The 25,333-nt window shown below is 42.6% G+C and overlaps 1 protein-coding gene across 1 annotated transcript in view; it reads right to left on the bottom strand.

Annotated features, from left to right (window-relative positions):
• FBXL17 (F-box and leucine rich repeat protein 17) overlaps nucleotides 1-25,333 on the bottom strand; it is a 763,959-nt gene that overhangs the window by 326,806 nt on the left and 411,820 nt on the right. Inside the window, exon 8 of the mRNA XM_068247434.1 lies at nucleotides 18,678-18,754. Coding sequence (XP_068103535.1) covers nucleotides 18,678-18,754 — 77 coding nt within the window. The remainder of the gene's footprint in view (nucleotides 1-18,677; nucleotides 18,755-25,333) is intronic.

The raw sequence follows: 25,333 nt of genomic DNA, 5'->3' as shown, positions 1-25,333 counted from the left end.
TTCAAACAGATCCGTCCTGCAGGATCCGCTGAACAGACCGCAAGTTTCCTGCTGCACCAATTGTTCCGGACTGCTGAGCCCAGCGGAACGTAAACGGAAGCTGAAGCGCAACGTTGAGGGCAATGAAAAACAGAAAGTTTCTTCACACTAGTGAAGAAACGGACCGTTGTAAATAGAAAAATACACTTTGGGGGTCGGGGGGGGGGGGGGGGACGACGACGACGATGTGGAGAAATGAAATGGAAGCAGCGGAACAGAAATGGAGTAGCAACGGAGTAAAAATGGATCCGATCCACTGGTGATCAGATCAGTTTGCCACTTTAACGCACGTGTGAACTGGGCCTTAGAATATATTGCACCCACAGCATTACAAATTTAAAGTACAATGGTACTACCTAGCTAAACCTCACCCGCTGGTGAAAATTTCTGCTAAGTGAGTTTTTGTGTCAATCTCAGGGTACCACCACCTTAAAAATACAAACACAACCATAGAAATGTAAATGCATGCAATTTTTCTGTGTGTTTTTGTGCGTTTGCCATCGTGGGTGAGGTGCTCCTTGCGATATTAGAACCAGGAGTATCCCCCAATCTTGTGTCTGACCGCGTACATCTCCTTTTAAACTGTTTTTTTAATTATTTTATTACGTTTAGGTACCTCAAACAACCAGTTCCCTCTATGTCACCTCTGATGGGAAGTTGTAGTTGGGCGTTTACATAAAACACTCTTTTAGGAATGGGACTATCCTGTTCCAGTGCACCAGAAGCCAGTACCAGAGAAGGGATGGGAACCTCTCAGCAAGCTATAGCAGTGGCTGAAAGGCAGGGTTTCTGAGTGTCAGCATTCTTAATCCCATCCTAGAATCACTCATGTACTATACTATATTGGCTCCTGGTTTCCTTTGTTTCTTCTTTTTTGGTTCCTGGAGGGCATTTTGATCATCCAGCACTTCACTCTCTCAAATTAGCTTGTTGGGCATTTAAGAAAGTAATTGGTGATTTTAAGAGAGAGGCTGATACTTTTTCCATCTTAAGGATTCTATTCTTTATGTTTTATGTGTCCTGAATTGTTATTTCTTTCACTAGACTATTATAAGTGGCATGGGGCCTGATGCACTACGCTGCAGTAAAGTTGCCAAGCGTAGGAAGCGCACAGCAATTTTACCGTTACGAACGCTAAGGGAGCACCGCATGTTAACCCTTTGGTGCCGCAGGTGTGGTTCTGCGTGTTACCATAGTAACACATGCATTAACCCAGTTAATGTGCATTGCGCTAATGGGTTACCATGCGGTTCTCCCTAGTGTTAGTAATTGTAACATTTACCGCATCAGGCCCATAAATACAGTTGAATATGTATATAAATAAATATAGATGTTTGTCTTTATTTTTTCATGAGGCTAAGCATCAACATGCAAATATTTTTAAGGTGATTTTTTTTTTCCTATAGACGACACAGAACATTTATATTGCATATTTCTCCTGGCGGAATCAAAGCACCAGAGCTGCAGCCACTAGGATGCACTCTATAGGCAGTAGCAGTGTTAGGTAGTCTTGCCCACGGTCTCCTTACTAAATAGGTGCAGTAAGTGCTGAATTTACTGAACAGGAAGAGCAAACATCCAAACCCAGGTCTCCTGTGTCAGAGGCAGAGCCCATAACCAGTACACTATCCAGCCACTGCGTTATACACATTTGTAATTTCTGAACCACTAATCCAGTGCACAGATCAGATGTTCTAACATTGAAGTGCTGGCCTGTGCCTACATTAGCATGTTGCAAGTGTAGCTTTTCTGCCAAAAAAATTAGCACATCCAGGTAATTAGGATTTTTTTTCTTTTATAAAACAAGTCAGCTGTGGCAGTTTTTAGAATCTCTCACTATGGGCGCACATAACCTGGCCACTTATAGTACAGGTCCCCTTTGACAGCACTGAAGAAAAATGAGGTCTGGCCATGAACTGTGGCTGAGGGAATCACAAAAGCAGCTGAACACAACTGTAAATCGTTAGGCGGGTAAGACTTACAAGTATTTCAGCAGCAAGTCTAGATGCCTGGAGTTCAGCCTTAAAGTTATGCTTTTACTGATGAAAGGAAAATGAGCTTAGCAGAAAAACTCAGCATATATTGACTCAGCTAAGCACAGGAAGACTAGCAAAAGCAAAACTAAATTGGATTTCATGCAAAAGGCGAACAACAAAAACAATAAAACAGGATACAAATAAGATAATAAAAATGAAAGTAATGCTCAGCTTTAAGAGTCTTGCTACAAGGCTTTACTTTATGATTCCAATCCACTTGTAAAAATGTTATATACAATGTGAGGGGGATCTCTTTGGGCTCAATTATTGGATACCAAATGCCATTTTTGAGTGTGCTGGGAAGCCAGTAACATGATAAATGTTATGATGCACAGAATCTGTCATCTAATCCTGACAGCACTAATCAGGCATGTATATGTGAAGCAAGCAATGCTGTCCCCTGGTGGAGCAATAACTTCAATATTCATGCAGCTTTAAAGGTACACGGATCCTCATCCTGCATACTTGTAGATGAAGTAAATAATACACTAATATCATTCAGGTGTATCAACATATCTAGAGTCAAGATAGGTATTAGAAAGAGTGAGGCATCTGCAATGTAATCACCTCAGCTGCAATGTACCGTAATCACCTCAGCTGTGCAGCTAAATACGGCAACAAGACCATCCCAACAGCTTCTGTTAGGTCCTTACATGCCCAAGCAAGGGTGGCAACAATCTACTCTAGATACCGTGTTTCCCCGAAAATAAGCCACTGTCATATAAATTTTTGCTCCAAAAGATGTGCTAGGGTTTATTTTCAGAGGAGGTCTTATTTTGGGGGGAAACACTGGTAGTTTTCCTATACAAAATGTATATACTGCATGCCATGCTGAAACACAAGCAGCATGCACAGAGCTTGTGGTTTGCAGATATTGGCTCTCACTTACAAGAAATTGATTCTGCTGATCATGTGGGTAAGAGTCTATGGCCTCAATTCACTAAGCTTATCTCCTGTCTTTAATAACTCTTCTAGAGTAGTTACCATGGTGATAAGGCATGTAATATTTAGGAAACATTTTACCTCAGGCAAGCCTAAAGTAACTCTTCTGTGTTTAAGTTAACTCTCCAATCCTTAAAATAACTCCAGAGTTAAATACAGGCTGTTAATTAACTGAGTGTGAAAATAACTACAGAGGAGGTAAATTAACTAGAGAGGAGGTAACTTAAGGAATGAAGAGATAAGATAACTCTCTCACTGTGTGGAGGTAAGTTTTCTCTTGCCTTATTATCTCCAGCATGATCTTAGTGAATTGAGGCCTATGTCTTGCAGGCAGAGAACTCTGTCAGGCTCCCCAGAGCTATGATAGGATAAGCTGTGTGTCCTGGGAAAAGGTGGGAAAAGGTGAAGAGGTGAAGTGCTGCTGCTGCTGCTTATCACGACAGATCAGGAGGGCTGGCTCCAACAAAAACACACATTGCCTGACACATATACAGGACTGTAGAACTCACATTATACTGCTGCTCTCCTGTATCCAGGCTTTGTAATGAGCGTGACTTGCTGGTGTCATGTGGGCTGCTGCTAGGGCTTATATTCAGGGGATGTCTTATATTTCATGCATGCTAGGAATTACTGCTAGGGCTTATTCTCAGGGGATGTCTTTCTTTAGGGGAAACACGGTAGTTAGTGTCTTCAAACCACACAAGATGCTGCCACTCTCCCTCCACACCTCTTTCCTTCCAAGGTCCTCCTGGCATTATTTTATTATATCATAAATGAATGATGAAATTAGTGTATTTGCAAGGTTTTAAAAAGCTCCTTCTAAAGATGGCCACACACAATCCAATAAAATTATCCAATTTTATGGCAATTTGATAAAAACGATCAGTAGTTCTGAAGAACTTAAAGCTTTTTTTTTATAATTTGAGCAAGAAATCCGATCAGATTTCCCAATGTTTCAATCTAAGTTAATCGGGAGTGCTGAATTTTTTTTCTTATCAATTTTTATGAAAAATTGAATGGTTTAGGGTAGATTGTCAATTTATCGATGTATAGACCAAAGCAATTTTTTCAGTTTTCAATCTTTTTTTTTTCATAATTGGGGAATAATTGCATACCCGTGAGTGGTAAATTGGCCAGTATTACAATCAATCAGAAAAATTGATTGTAATTCTTGAACTGAAAATACATTGTGTGTGTCCACCTTTACATATAGCTCTAGCAGCTTAGAATCCAAATCTATGAAAAGCTATTCTTCCTTATGCCTGGTACACACCATGCAATTTCACGTAGGATAGACTGGTAGAATCTATTACTGCCAACAGGTCCAACCTGATTTCTGATTGTTTCTCTGATCGATTTTGTATAGTAGTGATCAGAAAATTGATCAGAAAAATGATCTGAAATCAGATCGGACCATTGGGTAATAATCGATTTGACCTGCCTATCTGACAGTAAATAGCATGGTGTGTACCAGGCATTAGGGAGAAAGTAAACTTTGTAGATTACTACAGTGAGTCTTCTATAAACCAAGGTAAATGTGAACAACAGCTGACAGCAATGTTCACAGGATCACCACACTCCGAACGACCAATTCAACAATGAATAAAGCAGAGGGTACAACACATCCGGCAAGACCAACTGGATGTGTTGTTGAGTGGTCTCAAGCTAAGGAGACACTATAGCGAACTAAGACTTTTTAGGTAATATAAGAAATTATATCTGTATAAGAACCAAGTGGTAAAGAAAGGATGACAGGTAAAAAGTAAAAAGATAAGCCACATTAGCTTCAGCGAAAATTCGGTCAGGTCTGAAGTTACTGACACAGCTGCAGAGCATCTCGCTTACCTGTGAGGGACAACTAGAGCAGCTACCGTTCTGGCTGCTATTTACTCTAAACGTAAAGAAGAGGCGGCACACCACTGGCAGCAAAAGATGCTTGTATTGCGGAACAGAAACACTACAGATTACAGAAGGCAATATAAGCATCTTTTGCAGCCAGTGGTGTGCCGCCCTTCATTACGTTTGGTTGTACCTGGACCATTAGAGAAATCCAGTCGAGGCCTGGCAATGGCATATTCCCAACTCTTGGCCTTGGCACAGAACTGTAGCAGAGCTCCTATGATTCAGACGCCTTTCTCAAACAAGGATTTGTACTGCGTATGTCCATATTGCAGGTCATGGGCAGTACAGTGGGGGGGGGGGGGGGGGGAGACAGACACACAGAGGTGTCCTCACAACAGCCTGTTCTACTGCAGGGGGCCTCGGCAGTGTAATGCTGCCGTAATAGAGGTTTAAATAGCAATATTTACATCCCCAGCAGTGCGAGGGAACTGTTGAACACTATCACATCTTCGCAGGAAGAGAAAAAAGCCAGCCGTAGTAGTTGTCCCCCGCAGGTGAATGAGCTGCTCTGCAGCATTCTCTGTAACTTCTCAACCAATAGCATTTCTGCTGAAGTTGTGGGTATGTGGTTCATCTGTATACTTTTTTGTTATTATTTCTTTATCACTTAAACCTCATGCATATAGTTTCTTATATTACCCAAAAACGCCTCAACTCACTATAGTGTCCCTTTAATGTAAAACCTGTTTGTAGCTATATTAGTAAATCATGTTATTGAAAACATTTGAGTACTGCACACAAATAAGTGTCATTTCTTTTTTTGGATAAGCTTTTTATTGCTCTAGCCTGTTTACTATACTGCTGCAATAGTTCTCTGTAAGCTGGATGTCAGGAAGATGTGCATCCAGTGTGAATAAATTATGTATCACCAACAGATGTAGCGTTAAACTTTTTGCAAGCCGTGTAGTTATAACATACTGACAGACATTTCTGAACAAGATTACAACATATGTACTGAGGGCAATCAAGCTTGAGAAATGTATTAAATTCTTACAAAAACTAATTTAAAAGTTTGGTACATCTCACTTTAACCTACCCAGATGGACTGGATTCACAGACACCATCATAAAGGTTGAAAGATTAAGGGCTACTGTACACGGACCTGTAATTTCAGATTATGTTCTATCTCAGCTACACAAGGGAGTGGAAAACTGGACTCACCTGAAAAAAAAGTATGTGCACAATGGGCCTGTAGTTAAACTGATGTTAAACAGTACCCAAAAAAGTCAAATCAAACTGAAAGGTCCATAACTTAAGGGTGCGTAAACACATCCAAATCTAATTGGTCAATGATTAGCCAGTTTTGCTAATTCTATATAGTATGAGAGCTTACCTACACAATATATTTCATAGTATTCAAAATCTGTTGGCCTAACAGTACATGCAGATGATAAAATTAGCCAATAAAAATGGAACGCTTGTATGCACGGATTACAGGAGAGACATGGCTGCACATGTTATGCAGAAGATGCAGCAGCACTAATTACAAGAGATGGCTGCACGTGTTTTATAGAGGATGCAGCTGCACTTATTACATGAGAGACATGGCTGCACGTGTTATATAGAGGATGCAGCTGCCCTTATTACATGAGAGACATGGCTGCACGTGTTATATATAGGATGCAGCTGCACTTATTACATCAGAGACATGGCTGCACATTTTATATAGAGGATGCAGCTGCACTTATGACATGGCTGCACGTGTTATATAGAGCAGGGATCCCCAACCTGTGGTCCGCGGCCAACTAGTGGTCCGCAGGACGCTTTCAGTTGGGCCTCGGGACTGCCCTTTTGCCCCCGCCCCGCCCCCTCTGCAGCCGCCACTGCTGTTATCTCTGGCGGCCGCTTGGTATCTTACATTCCCCTTCTCTCCCTCTTGTCAGCGTGACGTGTGAGTCACAGCAGCGCGCCCTGCAGCTGCTGTGACAGAGAGGGAGAAAGCAGGAGAGAAAGAGCGGCTTCCTGTAGCGGCGCGCCGTTACTATGGGAACCGCTCTCTCTTTCCTGCTACCTCCCTCTCCATCACAGCAGCAGCGGGGCGCGCTCCGGCGAGAGAGAGAGGGGAATGTAAGACACCGCCGGCCAAGGTAACTGCAGCAGCGGCGGCCGCGGGGGAGGGGGGGGGGGTAAGTGGGGGCTGCTATACTTGGGCACTATACTGGGGCTCTTATACTGGGGCACTATACTAGCTCTATACTTGGGTACTATACTGGGGCGCTATACTGGGCACTATACTGGCTGTACTGGGGCACTACTAGCTATATTGGGGCACTATACTGGCTATACTGGGCACTATACTGGCTGTACTGGGGCACTACTAGCTGTACTGGGGCACTACTAGCTGTACTGGGGCACTACTAGCTATACTGGGCACTATACTGGCTGTACTTGGGCACTATACTAGCTATACTGGGGCACTATACTGGCTGTACTGGGGCACTACTAGCTATACTGGGGCACTATACTAGCTATACTGGGCACTATACTAGCTGTACTGGGGCACTACTAGCTATACTTATACTAGCTATACTGGGGCACTATACTAGCTATACTGAGGCACTATACTAGCTATACTGGGGCATAATTACTATACTGGGGCACTATACTACCTATACTGGGGCATACTAGCTATACTGGGCACTTTACTAGCTATACTGGGGCACTACCTACCAACACTGGGCACTATACTAGCTATACTGGGGCACTACCTACCTATACTGGGCACTATATTAGCTTTACTGGGCACTATACTAGCTATACTGGGGTAACTGTACTAGCCATACTGGGGCAACTAAACTCCCTATACTGGGGCAACTATGCTAGCTATGCCCCCCCCCCCCCCCCCGGTAACCCGCTGTGCACGACGCTGTCCACTAGGACGCTACACCCCCCGCGGGCCCCGAGAAAAATTTGGTCAGAAAGTGGTCCCCGGGCCGGAAAAGGTTGGGGACCCCTGATATAGAGGATGCAGCTGCACTTATTACATGAGAGACATGGATGCACGTGTTATATAAAGGATGTAGCTGCTCTTATTACAGGAGAGACATGGCTGGACGTGTTTTATAGAGGATGCAGCTGCACTTATTACATGAGAGACATGGCTGCACGTATTATATAGAGGATGCAGCTGCTCTTATTACAGGAGAGACATGGATGTACATGTTATATAGAGGATGCAGCTGCACTTATTACATGAGAGACATGGCTGCACGTTTTATATAGAGGATGCAGTTGCACTTATTACATGAGAGACATGACAGCACGTGTTATATATAGGATGCAGCTGCACTTATTACATGAGAGACATGGCTGCACGTATTATATAGAGGATGCAGCTGCTCTTATTACAGGAGAGACATGGATGTACATGTTATATAGAGGATGCAGCTGCACTTATTACATGAGAGACATGGCTGCACGTATTATATAGAGCAGTGTTTTTCAACTTTTTTAAGCCAAGTACCCCTTACTGCTACTCCATCTCTGCAAAGTACCCCTGCTGAGTGTGTGCGCACACTCGCGCACCGAGACGCTTGGGAGAATGAGGGTGCTGGATGGAGAGAGGCAGATGAGGGTGCTGTGCGGGGAGAAACTGGTGAGGGTGCTTGCAGAGGCTAAAGGGTGGTGAGGGACAGGTGACTGTGTTGGCTGAGACTGGCAGAGGTCGAAAGGAGGATGCTGCTGGCTGAGGCTGGCAGAGGGTGAAGGGTGGGAGAGACAGGTGAGAATGCTGCTGGCTGAGGCTGGCAGAGGTTGAAGGGTGGGAGAGACAGGTGAGGATGCTGCTGGCTGAGGCTGGCAGAGGGTGATGGGTGGTGAGGGACAGGTGAGAATGCTGGCTGAGGGTGAAAGGTTGGAGAGACAGGTGAGGGTGCTGCTGGCTGAGGCTGGCAGTGGGTGAAGGTTGGGAGAGACAGGTGAGGATGCTGCTGGCAGAGGGTGATGGGTGGTGAGGGACTGGTGAGAATGCTGGCTGAGGCTGGCAGAGGGTGAAAGGTGGTAGAGACAGGTGAGGATGCTGTTGGCAAAGGGTGAAGGGTGGGAGAGACAGGTGAGGATGCTGCTGGCTGAGGCTGGCAGAGGGTGAAGGGTGGGAGAGACAGGTAAGGATGCTGCTGGAAGAGGGTGATGAGTGGTGAGGGACAGGTGAGACTGCTGGCTGAGGCTGGCAGAGGGTGAAAGGTTGGAGAGACAGGTGAGGGTGCTGCTGGCTGAGGCTGGCAGTGGGTGATGGGTGGTGAGAGACATGTGAGGGCGCTGCTGGCTGAGGGCGATGGGTGGTGAGGGACAGGTGAGAATGCTGGCTGAGGCTGGCAGAGGGTGAAAGGTGGGAGAGACAGGTGAGGGTGCTGCTAGCTGAGGCTGGCAGAGGGTGAAGGGTGGGAGAGACAGGTGAGGATGCTGCTGGCTGAGGCTGGCAGAGGGTGAAGGGTGGGAGAGACAGGTAAGGATGCTGCTGGCAGAGGGTGATGGGTGGTGAGGGACAGGTGAGAATGCTGGCTGAGGCTGGCAGAGGGTTAAAGGTAGGAGAGACAGTGGAGGGTGCTGCTGGCGGAGGCTGGCAGAGGGTGAAGGGTGGGAGAGACAGGTGAGGATGCTGCTGGCTGAGGCTGGCAGAGGGTGAAGGGTGGGAGAGACAGGTAAGGATGCTGTGCAGTGCAGTGGGTGATAGGTGGTGAGTTAGAGGTGATGGTGCTGGCTGAGGCTGGCAGAAGATCTATAAGTGTATGTTAAAAAGATACACATCACACACAGGCAATTTACCAATTTACACTCACACACAACCACCCCCATAGATTTACACACACACACACACAACCACCCCCATAGATTTACACACACACACACACAACCACCCCCATAGATTTACACACACACACACACAACCACCCCCATAGATTTACACACACACACACACAACCACCCCCATAGATTTACACACACACACACACACAACCACCCCCATAGATTTACACACACACACACACAACCACCCCCATAGATTTACACACACACACACACACACACACACACACACACACACACACACACACACACACACACACACACACACACACACACACACACACACACACACACACACACACACACACACACACACACACACACACACACACACACACACACACACACACCCTGATATAGAGGATGCAGCTGCACTTATTACATGAGAGACATGACAGCACGTGTTATATATAGGATGCAGCTGCACTTATTACATGAGAGACATGGCTGCACGTATTATATAGAGGATGCAGCTGCTCTTATTACAGGAGAGACATGGATGTACATGTTATATAGAGGATGCAGCTGCACTTATTACATGAGAGACATGGCTGCACGTATTATATAGAGGATGCAGCTGCACTTATTACATGAGAGACATGGATGTACATGTTATATAGAGGATGCAGCTGCACTTATTACATGAGAGACATGGCTGCACGTTTTATATAGAGGATGCAGTTGCACTTATTACATGAGAGACATGACAGCACGTGTTATATATAGGATGCAGCTGCACTTATTACATGAAAGACATGAATGTACGTGTTATATAAAGGATGCAGCTGCACTTATTACATGAGAGACATGGCTGCACGTGTTATATAGAGGATGCAGCTGCACTTATTACATGCGAGACATGGCTGCACGTGTTATATAGAGGATGCAGCTGCACTTATTACATGAGAGACATGGCTGCACGTGTTATACAGAGGATGCAGCTGCACTTATTAAAGGAGAGACATGACTGCACGTGTTATATAGAGGATGCAGCTGCACTTATTACATGAGAGACATGGCTGCACGTATTATATAGAGGATGCAGCTGCTCTTATTACAGGAGAGACATGGCTGCACATGTTATATAGAGGATGCAGCTGCTCTTATTACAGGAGAGACATGGCTGTACGTGTTATATAGAGGATGCAGCTGCACTTATTAAAGGAGAGACATGGCTACACGTTATATATAAAGGATGCAGCTGCACTTATTACATGAGAGACATGGCTGCAGGTGTTATATAGAGCAGTGTTTCCCAACCTTTTCCAGCCCGGGGAACACTGTCTGACCAAATTTTTCTCCGGGGAACGGCGCGCGCGCGGTGGGGGCGATGCGGCCCCCGGTTGTTTGCGCGACCTAGTGGACAGTGCCGCTATGGGGGGGGGGGGGGGGGGGCTGGGGTGCGGCTGCATAGCTGGTGGCATAGTCGCCCCAGTGTAGGGAGTTTAGTTGCCTCAGTATAGTGCCCCAGTATAGCCAGTATAGTGCCCCAGTATAGCCAGTATAGCCCCCCAGTATAGCCAGTATTGTGCCCCAGTATAGCTAGTATAGTGCCCCAGAATAGTGCCCCAGTATAGCCAGTTTAGTGCCCCAGTATAGTGCCCCAGTATAGCCAGTATAGTGCCCCAGTATAGCTAGTATAGTGCCCCAGTATAGCTAGTATAGTGCCCCAGTATAGCCAGTATAGTGCCCCAGTATAGCCAGTATAGTACCCCAGTATAGCCCCCCCAGTATAGCCAGTATTGTGCCCCAGTATAGCTAGTATAGTGCCCCAGAATAGTGCCCCAGTATAGCCAGTTTAGTGCCCCAGTATAGTGCCCCAGTATAGCCAGTATAGTGCCCCAGTATAGCCCCCCAGTATAGCTAGTATAGTGCCCCGGTATAGCCAGAATAGTGCCCCAGTATAGCTAGAATAGTGCCCCAGTATAGCCAGTTTAGTGCCCCAGGATAGCCAGTATAGTACCCCAGAATAGTGCCCCAGTATAGCCAGTTTAGTGCCTCCCGCCCGTCCCCGCGGCCGCCGCTGTTATTACCTTGTTAACAGCGGCCGCTCTCCCCTCTCCGGCGCGTGTATATTCAAGCAGCGTATCTCCGGCTGCTCTGTGTGATGCACTGATGCGGAAGAAAGGAGGGCAGCGGCTTCCTGTAACGGCGATATGTATCGCCGTTACTATGGTAACCGAGCCCTGCCTCCTTCCGCATCAGTGCATCACACAGAGCAGCCGGAGATACGCTGCTAGCATATACATGGTCTGGAGAGGGGAGAGCGGCCGCTGCTAAGGTAATAACAGCGGCGGCCGCAGGGACGGGCGGGAGGGGGGATAAGAGCACGGCACACCAGGCAACGTTCCGCGGCACACTAGTGTGCCGCGGAACAGCGGTTGGGAAACACTGATATAGAGGATGCAGCTGCTCTAATTACATGAGAGACATGGATGTATGTGTTATATAGAGGATGCAGCTGCACTTATTACATGAGAGACATGGCTGCACGTGTTATATAGAGGTTGCAGCTGCACTTATTACATGAGAGACATGGCAGCACATGTTATATAGAGGATGCAGCTGCACCTATTACAGGAGAGACATGGCTGCACGTGTTATATAGGATGCAGCTGCACTTATTACAGGAGAGACATGGCAGCACATGTTATATAGAGGATGCAGCTGCACTTATTACAGGAGAGACATGGCGGCAGGTGTTATAGAAGATGCAGCTGCACTTATTACAGGAGAGACATGGATGAACGCTTTAAAAAATAAATAAATTAGTGAACGTAATTTAAGCAGTGAAAACATTTTTGTAAAACATAATAAAATAAATGAATACTTACAATATAATTGCTGTATATGTGATTGTCTTGTTCAAGGATAACATAGTCCAGCAATATCATGGGTGACTGTGAACATCCACTTATTTCATGGGGACAATTGCACATCTGAATCAGACATGACAGGTAATAAATGTGTATCTGCTTGTATGTCAGAGTCACAGCTTGCTGACCCTTTCATAGAGTGATGACAGCGCTTCCTGCCTGCTCCTTGTCCCCCAGATATATTTCAGGAGAACATGTTTTTCTTGCTAATAAGTACCACAGCCTGGGGAAGCAGTGAACTCCAGAACTAGAGCAGAAAATTGGAAAGACAGAATCACAAGTCTGAGAGTTGTGTCCTTTCTCACAGTGATACATCTTGCCTTTAGAGTAATTCATTTGACACACAGTCTCCCTGCAGCTGGATCTTACTGGTCTTTAGTAAAAGATGGGTTTCTTCCTCGCAGTTAACAACTTATCATCTGCTGCCTATTTCAATTCTGCTATTCTTTCCAGTCACTTTTCCCTGCCTAATGCAATTATTCTATAAGGAGGAAAAGAAAATAAAACTGCAAGAAGCTAAAAAGAAGTCAAAGGATTAATGCAGGTTACTGAATCTCATGAAAAGGAGAAGATGGAACATACAGGATTGTGTTTTTTCCTCTCAGGCTTAGTAGACAGAGTTGGCTTAAAGCAGCTTTTAGTAGTCTGTTCCATATCTCTATTTCCTTATCATTCAGCATAGGCTGAGAGGAACACACTCATTTTTACTTAACTGGGCCTCCTTACAACCCCCTGTTGTCTTGTCAGCTTCCTTGGTGCCCTCCTGGTCTGCTGTGGTTATATTAAAGCCTGCAACCCAGGGACTACTGTGCATGCACTGTTCTGGGCTGCAAGCCTCCTCAATCGTGCTCACATGGCAAAGAGCATTCTGCGCATGCGTAGTTAAAAGGCTGTACAAACTGTGCATGGGCAGAACGCTCCTGGCCTTGGGAGCGTGACTAAAGAGGCGTGTAGCATGCGCAGTTGCCCACATCAAGTACTTCCTCCTTCCAGCTATAATAAATATCAGGGAGATGAAATGCAAGATGGAGCGCAGCAGCCACAGCCAGCAAAAAGGGCGAGTTAACACCCCCTGCCACAATCCATATAAGGATGAAAGATTGAGGGTCTGATCCGAATTATTCAGAAAACGTCAACCCTAGTAATAACAATTAGGGCAGACTCTGATTTACAATTCCACTTTGCAACAGAACAACAGCACAAGCCATTCAGCATACATAGTCGACCCTCACATCTTACTACTAGTTTTGGTAATTCTTAGAGCTATTTCACACACACTGCGATTTTAAATCACAATTTCTGTTGTGATTTCCGTTCAATAGACCGGGAATCACATTGCAATCGCCCCCAAAGCGATGCATGCAGTAAGTTTGTGTTACATGCAAATCGCAAACGCTGCAGTGAGAATGATCCCATAGGGATACATTAGCAGCAGCGCTTTGCTGATTGCCGGTGAAGAAAAGCGCCCAAGTGTGAACCAGCCCTCATCTGGCATCAAACTTTATCTTGTGATAAATAGGAATTGCCTTTTAAACTCATACTTATACTTTACCTGCATACTGTATATGAAAAAGTGATCCTCGAGTCTCTCTGGAGTTTTCCAGGCTCATTGGAGCTGGTGATAACCGTGTTTTTACCTGTGTACTGTATATGTGCAGAAATCCATGCACGTGTACCTGCACATGAGCACGCTCTATACTGAGCACATACACAATCCAGTACATCTACTGTCGCCAGCTGACAATAGCAGCCATGTTTACAGTGAAGGACATGGAAGTGTTGGTCACAGCATTGCTGCATTGTCAGCGCATCACATTTTAAGTCCAAGAGACATAAACATTTAATGTTTGTGACAAGAATGATTCCTTCAAGCACAAAAACATTTTTTACAAATCCTATCCTTGAGAGGGATAAAGAAGAAAGGGCACACTTAATGCAGAATTCTGGCTTCTATGACCGTATATATCTGTATAACAAAAGTAAACAGTTTGTGATGTATTTTCCTTATAACGGTTTAAAACAAAACAACAAAAAAACTGCTCAGCATATGTGTCTAGTCAAGGCATATTGTTCTTATAACTGGTGTTTACCTATATCACAGTATATCAGTTAAACCTATGTTTCAGACATTATCAGCCTGCATAGTGTCCATAGATTCCATCCATATGTTCCTTATTTTTTAAAAGGGGCACTATGGCGGAAAATTGTAAAATTAGCCATAAATGACTTTTCTCCTATGTTGCTGTCAATTACAGTAGGTAGTAGAAATCTGATAGAAGCGACAGGTTTTGGACTAGTCCATCTCTTCATAGGGAGTTCTCAGCAAGGCTTTTATTGTTTATAAAGATATTCCCTAAAAAGGATTTAAACAGTGATGCTGGCCAGCTTCCCTGCTCGCCTTTTGGCAGTTGGACAGAGTAACTGCCATTCACTAAGTGCTTTTGAAAATAAATAAATCCCTGAGAATCCCCCATGAAGAGATGAACTAGTCCAAAACCTGTCGCTTCTGTCAGATTTCTACTACTTACTGTAAGTGAATGCAACATAGGAGAAAAGTATTTATGGCTCATTTTACTGTGGAAAAAACATACTACTTATTTGTATATGTTTGCACATATTTTACATTTTACAATTTTTCGCCATAGTACGAAAGGATACCCGAAGTGACATGATGAGATAGACATATGTACAGTGCCTAGCACACACAACTATGTTGTGTTCCTTTTTTTGCTTTCTCTGCCTGAAAGAGTTAAATATCAGGTATGTAAGTGGCTGACTTGGTCCTGACTCAGACATGAAGAGACTACAGTGTGACCCTCACTGATAAGAAATGAATAATAATAATAATCCGAACATTTGTATAACGCTTTTCTCCTGTCGGACTCAAAGCGCTCAAGAGCTGCAGCCTCTGGAATGCGCTCAAGAGGCCACCCTGCAGTGTTAGGGAGTCTTGCCTTGAACTCCTTACTGAATAGGTACTGACCCTAGCCAGGATTCGAACCCTGGTCTTCCATGTCAAAGGCAGTGCCCTTAACCAGTAGTCTATTCAGCCACTATAAAACACTTTCCTAGCCGAAAATGGCTTCTGAGAGCAAGAAAGAGATATAAAGGGGAATTTCTTATCAGTGAGGGTCACACTGCAGTCACTTCCTGTCTAAGTCAGTACTGAGTCAGCCAATTACATACCTGATATTTAACTCTTTCAGGCAGAGGGGGAAAAAAAAGGAACACAGCATAGTTATTTGTGTGCTTGGCACTGTACATACACATATCTATCTCATCATGTCGCATGTCACTTCGGGTATCCTTTAAACTTGGCTGGACAACCTGTATTTTCTCCAGTAATTTGAGATAGTCTAAGGACTGTTCAGGCCATGTTTGCACTGATATACCAGGTCTGCATTTTTTTGTATCTATAAAAACATTTTTAGGGACTTGTATTAGAAACGTAAAACAGAAATTAGCAGGATGGGAAAAACTTTTGCTTGACCTGAGGTGCAGAACAAATCTGATTAAAAACACCTTTCTCCCAAGATGATTAAATACGAGGGACCCACTCAGATTAGACAATAACATTTTTGGCAAAATAAACTCTATTCTTACTTCTTTTCTATGTCATAAAATAGTAAATATGGTCTCTAAAGTCCCACTTATTACAGTTGCAATGACATACAGTTGCAATGACATGCATCTGAAGTGAAGTATACAATGAAGAAGGGCCATTCATGCAGCAGGTGTTTCAGTTCGATTTTCAGAACACTTGCATTTTTCCAGTTGCCACAACCCTGGCAGGGAAACAAGTATTATGGTACACCATCATTCCCACTACCACAATCCCATTGGGTTTGCTTAAAGGGGCACTATGGCGAAAATTTGTAAAACGTAAAATATGTGCAAACATAGACAAATAAATTACTTTTCTCCTATGTTGCTGTAACTTATAGTAGGTAGTAGAAATCTGACAGAAGCGACAGGTTTTGGACTGGTCCATCTCATCTCTTCATAGGGGATTCTCAGCAAGGCTTTTATTCTTTATTAAGATATTCCATAAAAAGGATGTAAACAATGATACTGGCCAGCTTCCCTGCTTGTTAGGCCCAGTGCACACCAAAACCGCTAGCAGATCCACAAAACGCTAGCGGTTTTTAGTGCGGATGACAGAGTTTAGTCCCAGTGCACACCGGGCGGATCTTGATGCGATCCGCCGGCCGCATCCGCATCAGCATCCGTATGGCTTATGTATCTCTATGGGCTGGTGCACACCGGCGGTTTGAGGTTTTAAGCAAACCGCAAACGTGCAGCAAGAGGCACGTTTGCGGCTTGCTAAAAACCTCAATACGCCGGTGTGCACCAGCCCATAGAGATACATTAGCCATGCAGATTTTCTGGCGGATGCGGCCGGCGGATCCGCCCAGTGTGCACTGGGCCTGACACAGTTTTTTGGCAGTTGGACAGAGCAACTGCCATTCACTAAGTGCTTTTGAAAATAAATAAATCAGTGAGAATCCCCCATGAAGAGATGGACTAGTCCAAAACCTGTTGCCTCTGTCAGATTTCTACTACCTACTGTAAATGACAGCAACATAGGATAAAAGTAATTTATGGCTCATTTTACTATGGAAAAAACTTACTTCTTATTTGTATATGTTTGCACAAATTTTAAAAGTTACAATTTTTCACCCTAGTGCCCCTTTAAAATAAAATGCTTAATGCATTTTTTTTACTACTGCAGTTCAGCCCCACTTTGCAATCTCACCAAAAATTAGAGCATACGAAGCAAACCACTGTGGAGCACACTACCTATGGCGTGGTCCAAGGGGTAAAATAATAAATACTAGAGCTTAAAAAAACACAGGGACATAAATATTGTAAATTCATTAGAATTTAAAGTTATTCAAAATAAAATAAAAAACATGAATACAACAAACACCACTGATGGGAAAAAAAAGAGCAAATTAATATATCGTATATGGCTTATGCTAACCTCATAGGTATTTTTAATACAAGGTTTAGGTAAGCGAAAGCTATGCATGATATATTCATTTGAACTTGCTTTTTTTTTTTTTTTTTTTATCAGAGGTGAAGGCTGTATGCATGTTTTTATTTTACTTTCTCATTAATAAAATACATGCTGTCACACATTTTTATTCTGCGGGAGAGTCCTTATATGATGGAGGTCTGTCTCCAGCTCCAAAAATCAACAAGCAAATGCACAAATAAAATGATCACACCGAACCAGTAATAATGTCCTAAACAAATACAGGAGCAGGATCCTGGTAACCTGCTCCCATTTCAACTCGCACACTACTGGGTTCCTTGTACAGTGACATTTTTCTCGAGGGAGGAGAATTTTTACAGCCTTCTCCAATTTCCTCAGTTAATATGCATCATTGTAGACAGCAAAGATAACAAGATTTAAGCCCAATGACTGAAAGGAACGGCCAGCTTGGTCATCATCTTCAAGTGCCGTCAAGTGAACGTCAACTCCTGGCGACTGCATGGCAGCTGGGTAAATTGTGTCAAACGGCGCTTAAATAAGTAAAACAGACATCTTTGGCAATAATGTCAGTCCTAGAAACTTACTTAGGATACATCTTCACTTACAAATTCACTTTAAAAGTGTTGGCAGAGTAAATATGTCTGAGATATTTATTTACTCCTGGCATATCCTTCAGAAGCCCTCAAGAATAGCTTTCCAACACACTCATCTTACCAAAGACGACTATGGCTCGGCGTACATAAGATAAATATGTAGCGTAGTCAAAGTACACAAATATACGTGGATTAGTTGTCCAATAAATTCCCAGGAAGGAGAAATGTAATTACTCCCTGACACTATCAGTCTGCAGGTATTGTGTACAGGTCAACAATTACTAGGCTTGCTAATTTCCTAATTGCTTGTGCCTTGTCAGCACGGACAATTTACGCACGCATGGAAGTGTGATACACAGTAAATTCTGCAGTTATTGCACAGCATGCACATTTCACACAATGCTGAACATGTTCTGGAAACAGCTCGTAAATAAAATTTGCTAAGTGGGTGTAAGTGCCAAATAGAGGAAATAAAGATAGATACCGTGATCGGTGATGTTGCAGGTTACTAAGTAAAGCTCCTTCAGCTTGCGGGCTTCCTTCGCAATGAATTCTATACATCTGTATCAAACACAGGAGAGAAAAATACAAGGACATAAATGACTGTGTTCAGGTTCATCAACTGCCAGTAGGACGTTCATTTTTTATCTTTATTTAATACAATAAGCACATCAACAAAACAACATTAACCAGGAAAGAAAGAAAACCTTGCATACCAATGTATTACAAGACTCAGTGAAAAACAGTGACCCCCAAAAGTCCAAAAATATCTCCTAGGAGAAAACATGGGAGAAAAAAATAGATTGCATATAGGCCAAGGTGCGATATGTACATTCTAGTTACCCAACCCTTTGAAGTAGCGGAGTGCTATTAAATTCAACTTATTTTTATAACATTTATCCTCAAGACAGCTGCAAATTTATCATAGTTGTGCTCAATGGAGATTGAATTGTATTATATTTAGTCTGCAAAGAATTATTTGTTAAATGTTTGTTTATTTACATGTTAGTCAAAGGTGGGATTATTCTGTTGTGTAATTCTAATCGTACCTAAAGTTTAGACTGCTTATTTCAACCACTATATCATAACAACAAACCATCTGGCAGTCCAGTCTTGTAGGACTTCTGAGAGAGAGGGAGTAGAGAGTAAGTGAGTGAGTGAATGGAGATAGGAGGGAGCGTGCTTGAGTGAGTGTGTATAAGCGCAGGGGCAAACCCAGGACTTTCAAGGGGGATTCCCGAAAGGTCCTCCTACGCACAATATAATATTATCGTAGGACATCATGCTGGGTACACACGATGCAATTTCAAGTTTAATTGATTGGATCAGATGATTATTTTCAACATGTCCTATTTGCTCCCGATCGACAACGGGTTCGATTGGCAGCAGTTTGGATACAGATAATAATGAAGATAGCCGACATCTGTGCTCTGTCAAGTTCCCCAGAGCTGCTCCATGCTCTGTACACACGCTGCTACTACATCTACAGTCAACTGCAGCTGGGAAAGAAATGGGGCGGTTACCACATAGTGCAGGTAGCAGCATGGTGCTATAAGCTGCAGGATGCGTCAACTTGTGCCTGTCCCCCAGACACTGCACCAGCCCTGGTCTTGCCTATGAAGCAAAAATGAGATTATAGCATATGGATAGCAATCTCTCCTTACAGCACTGGGGTACTTGGTTGGTATCTCATCAACAGTATCCGCGTTTAATTTTTCGTGTTCTCCAATTGCTACTGTGGGTTTGTTCCAGGCCTTTCAGTATTCCCCACATCCCAACAACATATTAATAAATTAGAGCTCAATTCAAATCACCATAAAAGCCTAGCTACACAATGAACACCAGAAAACACCAGGGCTCATATGCAATTCACTTTTTCATATTTGATTTAAAATACATTTTCAGCACTTTGCAATTGAAAAAGAACCAAAAACTAGGTGAAAAAGTTAATTGCATATGGGCCCATGTGCCCTGAACAAAGTGGTCAGCTCCCTGCCCACCCCAAATCCACATTCAAATGTCAAATATACCGCAAACCACGGCTAAGAGAACTGTGTGGTTAAAAGAAGGAGTGAGATACAAAAGTCACAGAAGTAATAAGTCATATACCAGACCCTACAGAGAATCTATAAGCTGGCCCATATCTGGAAAATCTCCTAAACCATAAGGCAGTGATCTGCAAAATTGGCTCTCCAGCTGTTAAGGAACTACAAGTTCCACAATGCATTGCAGGAGTCTAACAGCCACAGTCATGATTCATAAAGGTAAATGCATTGTGGGACTTGTTGTTCCTTAACAGCTGGAGAGCCAACTTTGCAGATCCCTGCCCTAAGGTGAGGCATGTCCAGTGTCTCTAAAGACTCAGTGTGGGGAATACAAACCCAGTGCAAAGAGCCTGTGCCAGCAGTGTAAAACTCAAGGCTCACGTCATGCTGCACTGCTTCAAATATAAACAGCAACCAGCAGCAGCCATTTTAAAATGGACTTTCTCTCACACTTAGGCCTCTTACACACTACATGCGATTCTGATTTGTGATTTTGAATCGGTATTGCATATTGCGTTTTTTCCGGTGTTTTTCTTTTTGTGTTGATAGCAGCCAGGTAAAATCAGAATCGCAAATCGGATTTGCATCAGCAGTGTCTAAATCACACACCTGAAACAAGTATGCGGGCAAATGTAGCCAAACTTAAGTCTGATCTGCATGCTTGTTCAAGGTCTATGGCTAGAGACCAAGGATCACTAGGACAGCCATCCAATGTGCATTGTTTAAAAGGAAATAACTATGGCAGCCCTCATATCCCTCTTATGTTAGTTGCCCTTTAAGTCTGCATTTGGGGCAGTTGATTAGCGCAGGAAAAAAAAAACACATTACAACTTTTCCTGCTAAATACTTATACAGAAAGATGGGTGTTACCGTACATAGTGCTGTTTCCATGGTTGCAAAGAGGTGCCACTTAAGCTGTCAGTTATAGAAATGTAGCTGACTGCATACTGAAATGGAAGAGTTATTTTTAATAACCGTTAAAAAGACTACTGTTTATAGCAATTTTGTTATGAAGGCAGAAGGTTCCTTTAACATGGTAAAGAAATATTGTCTAACTCTAAGGAAGTATTACAGCACAAATCTCTTGTGCTAAGCAAGCAAGCACATATCTTTGTCATGACTTGAATTGCTAAGGCTAACCATATGACATAGACTTCATGCCCTGCTGCTTGCTAGGAGTGATGTGGATATGGAACTGTACACAGTACCCTTCCCACATGACATGTTTAACGAGGATGCTCTCATTACCTGAGGTTGCAGCTGTCCTGATTCTGCTGTTCTAAGATCATTTCAGCTCCTCCTGTGACTAATGTTCCTTCCCTGTCTAAATAGAAAAATCCTAAGGGAGATGGCTAGCTCTGCACACAGGATGTCCTACAAAACTTTAGTGAAAATTGACAGCCCCCAAATTCAGTCCCTTACGTCTGTAAAACAGGACATTCTTACCTAACGTGCCACAAGAGGGCAAGTGGCTCAATGATTGCATCACCAACCTTCCCCAGTAAAATCAATGCTGAGTACTAAGTTTCCAAATCTATTGCATAAATACGTTTTCAACAGGGAGTTAGAACTGTTCACAAAACAGGCTGTGAGTGACATCAAAAGCAACAAATGCAAGGGTAAAAATGTAAAATGTATTGTACTTGAATGTATACAATCTCATCATAAAAAAATACTAAAATGTACTCAATTAGGACACAAGAGGGCAATCATTGCCTATAACATATAATAACTTAAAGTAATTTAAAATAAAGATGTATGAATTAACCACTTCCCCACTAGAGGTATTTTTCCCTTTAAAACCAGAGCAATGTTCACATTTCACTCTCCTCTCATTCATTCACCTATAATATTATCACTTATTACACCTAAATGATCTCTATATTGCGGAACAAACGAGGCTCTCTTTGGGTGGTACTTTTTGCTAAGAATTATTTTATTTCCTATGCATTTTAAAGAGAATACGAAAAAAAAAATCCCAAAAACTTAAAAAGGCATTATTTCTCAGTTTTCATTCATTATAGTTTGAAACTATGAAAATAAAAAGTACTACTGTAGATAAAACCCACACATCTTATTTGCCCCTTTGTCCTGGATATCACAACATTTAAGTTATGTCCCTAGTACAATACATGGTGACAATAATTTTGAAATAAATATGTATTTTTTCCATTTTGTGTATGTTTATACTCATGACATACATATTAAAAAAAGCTGTGTCCCTATGGTAAATATTTATGTATTTTTTTAATGTTGTCACTTTGGCTTTTCTTTTTTTCTACAAGTGTTTTATTTTGGTAACTATGAAGGGAGGGAGGGGCAGAAGGTATTCATAACTATAGGGAATGTATTTTGTTATGTATTTTTATTTTACTTATTTGTCCTCTAGATGCCCCCACACTGTATCCTTGTACTTAGAAATGTACATAGGAAGTGAGAGAGTGTTTTTACTTTCATTTCAATAGATGGTTACTATATATACAAAAGGACTCGCACACCAGCATGAGATTCATCAAAATTGTATTGTAAACACGAAAGCTGATTATATACAAACAAGTGCAAATAATGCACTATGCACAAATAACATAAGTATATTGGCAACAAGAGACCAAACCGGTCAAAAGAAATACAGCATAATGGTATATGTCAGCAAAACATGAAGTAAATGGCTGCACAAGCAGTATCCCTTTAAGAGCAGCAATGAAAAAACACAAGCACAGTTTTAAACATGAATGCAGTACATACAAGTGGTAAGGTAGCAAGGGATACAGTCAAACAATTGTGCAGTTACAACATGAATGGTATACCCTGACAGCGGCTTTTTCGGGGGTTCCCTTCCTCAGAGGGTATCACCTGGCTCAGTGCTGCTGCATTCATGTTTAAAACTGTGCTTGTGTTTTTTCATTGCTGCTCTTAAAGGGATACTGCTTGTGCAGCCATTTACTTCATGTTTTGCTGACATATACCATTATGCTGTTTTTTTTTTGACCGGTTTGTTCTCTTGTTGCCAATATACTTATGTTATTTGTGCACAGTGCATTATCTGCACTTGTTTGTATATAATCAGCTTTCGTGTTTACAATACAATTTTGATGAATCTCATGCTGGTGTGCGAGTCCTTTTGTATATACATTGTCTCTAGGGTTTTTAGCCTAATTACAGACTCAGCACCCAGTGCACCCAGTGCATTAATTCGCATACATAGGGTGTGCAGTACCTTCTTGTAAATAATAAATGGTTACTGGCGTAAGCTGTTATCATTCATTTGCAGACACTTTGGTTGGCTGGTATGACTATATATATATATACATACACACACATACACACCCTTGGTCCTCAAGTGTAGTTGGGGCGGCTGGTAATTGATCATTTAAAAATAACAAAAATAATAAGGTAACATGTTACGCTGCAACTTATGTATTATCATAGCAATGCACATATTAACCAGATAATGTGGATTGTGCTAACGGCACAAAGTGACTACTATAAATACTGGTAAAAAAAAAATGTGTGCCACCCGCACATGGCAATTTTACCACTTTTTCATTTACTGACCCCTATGTGTGGCCACTCCTCTTACTCAGCAAGCACTAAGCATAATTCAACTAACTATATTATGCAGCAGAAGAAATGAACAAATCAGCTCTACCAAACTCAAATCCTGAGAGGCAATACTCACAGGTCTTTAATGAGACATGGGATTAAAACTTACTGATTTCCTCTTTGATTAGACTTGCGGTGCTTAACGGAAAAAAAAGAAAAATAAAGTCTATTTTTAAATGTAATCTTCTGATATATAGACTTTTTTCTGAAGTCTCCAGCACAATGCACACAAAGCTCTTCTGTTTCATATGATGTAATATATTCATCTATTAAAGACAGTACAGCTACAATAAGTCATCATTGTGTAAGGTCAAGAATACAAAGAGGTATATCTTTCATACACATATGTGCAGCATGCAATGCTACCCATGAAACCCTTCTTAAGAGAACGATCATTATACAATTCCAGTCTGGAAGAGAAGTTCAAGCTATTAACCCCGCTTTTCATCCAGCATCATGCGTCTGCCAGTTTTGAACTACATGGCAATATTTTTCTAGAGAGGATTACACCCTGAACACGGACATATAACCGGAAATCTTAAATCCACCACTCTCCAGCAAGAGATGTGACATATCTCCCATAACTCAAATTGCAATCAGTCTACCGATATCAAACTACAGTCAGATATTAGGAAACAATGAAGCCACTGAAAGAAATGTTTCTGGCCTCTCTCATATATATATTGTTATTGATTTACAATAACTATGTACAAAGTAAGAAACAAACAAATATACAGGCAATGGTATACACCAATATACAAAATACAGAGCTGGCACAAAATACAGAATTGGTAATTACAGTGACAAAAATAATATGAATAAAATATGTAACCAATTCCAAGACACAAAAGGGTGAGAGGGCCCTGCCCTTGTGAGCTTACAATCTAAAGGAATAGGGCGGAACAAGAGGTGAGATAGTATACAATATTCATAGGTAATCTAGTAGGAGTACAACTTGGTCAGAGGTCAAAGGGGAAATGGCCTAAGGTGCACCGGAACAGGCAAAATCTGGCATTTAAAATTGCATTTAACATTTTGCATCCGTTACTTCACTACCTGATACTTCTGTTTCTACTCCAGTATGTATAACGGTGAAACAGAAAGAGGAGGAAATCACGTTGATAGATCTGTTTAAAACTACTAGGAAATAAATATTGCCACCGCAGAGAAACCCAGCAATGGAGCACCTTTCAGCTGCAATCTCATGCAGGGATTGTTGCCCCATGCATGTCAGTGTTGGACAAAGAATGTGGTCACCCTGCGTCACAAAAACACATGCCGTGTCTGAGCAGAGCAGTGGCGGTGCTAAGATGTGACTCGTGGTGGATACCTCTTCACTGCTCATACTGAGCGCTAGTAAGGGCCTTGTGGGTACATGGAAGCAGCTAACAGGTGGTGATTTCACTGCCTTAAGCCTCTTGTGTGAAAGAGGCTAATAGTACATCCATAGTGAAGGTAGGATTCTACACCTTCACTATGAACCCCACTATCT

The sequence above is a fragment of the Hyperolius riggenbachi genome, chromosome 1, assembly GCF_040937935.1.
Source record: "Hyperolius riggenbachi isolate aHypRig1 chromosome 1, aHypRig1.pri, whole genome shotgun sequence".
NCBI classification, from domain to species: domain Eukaryota; kingdom Metazoa; phylum Chordata; class Amphibia; order Anura; family Hyperoliidae; genus Hyperolius; species Hyperolius riggenbachi.
Note: the sequence above shows the minus strand (reverse complement) of the source record. Positions and strands in the feature narration are given on the sequence as shown.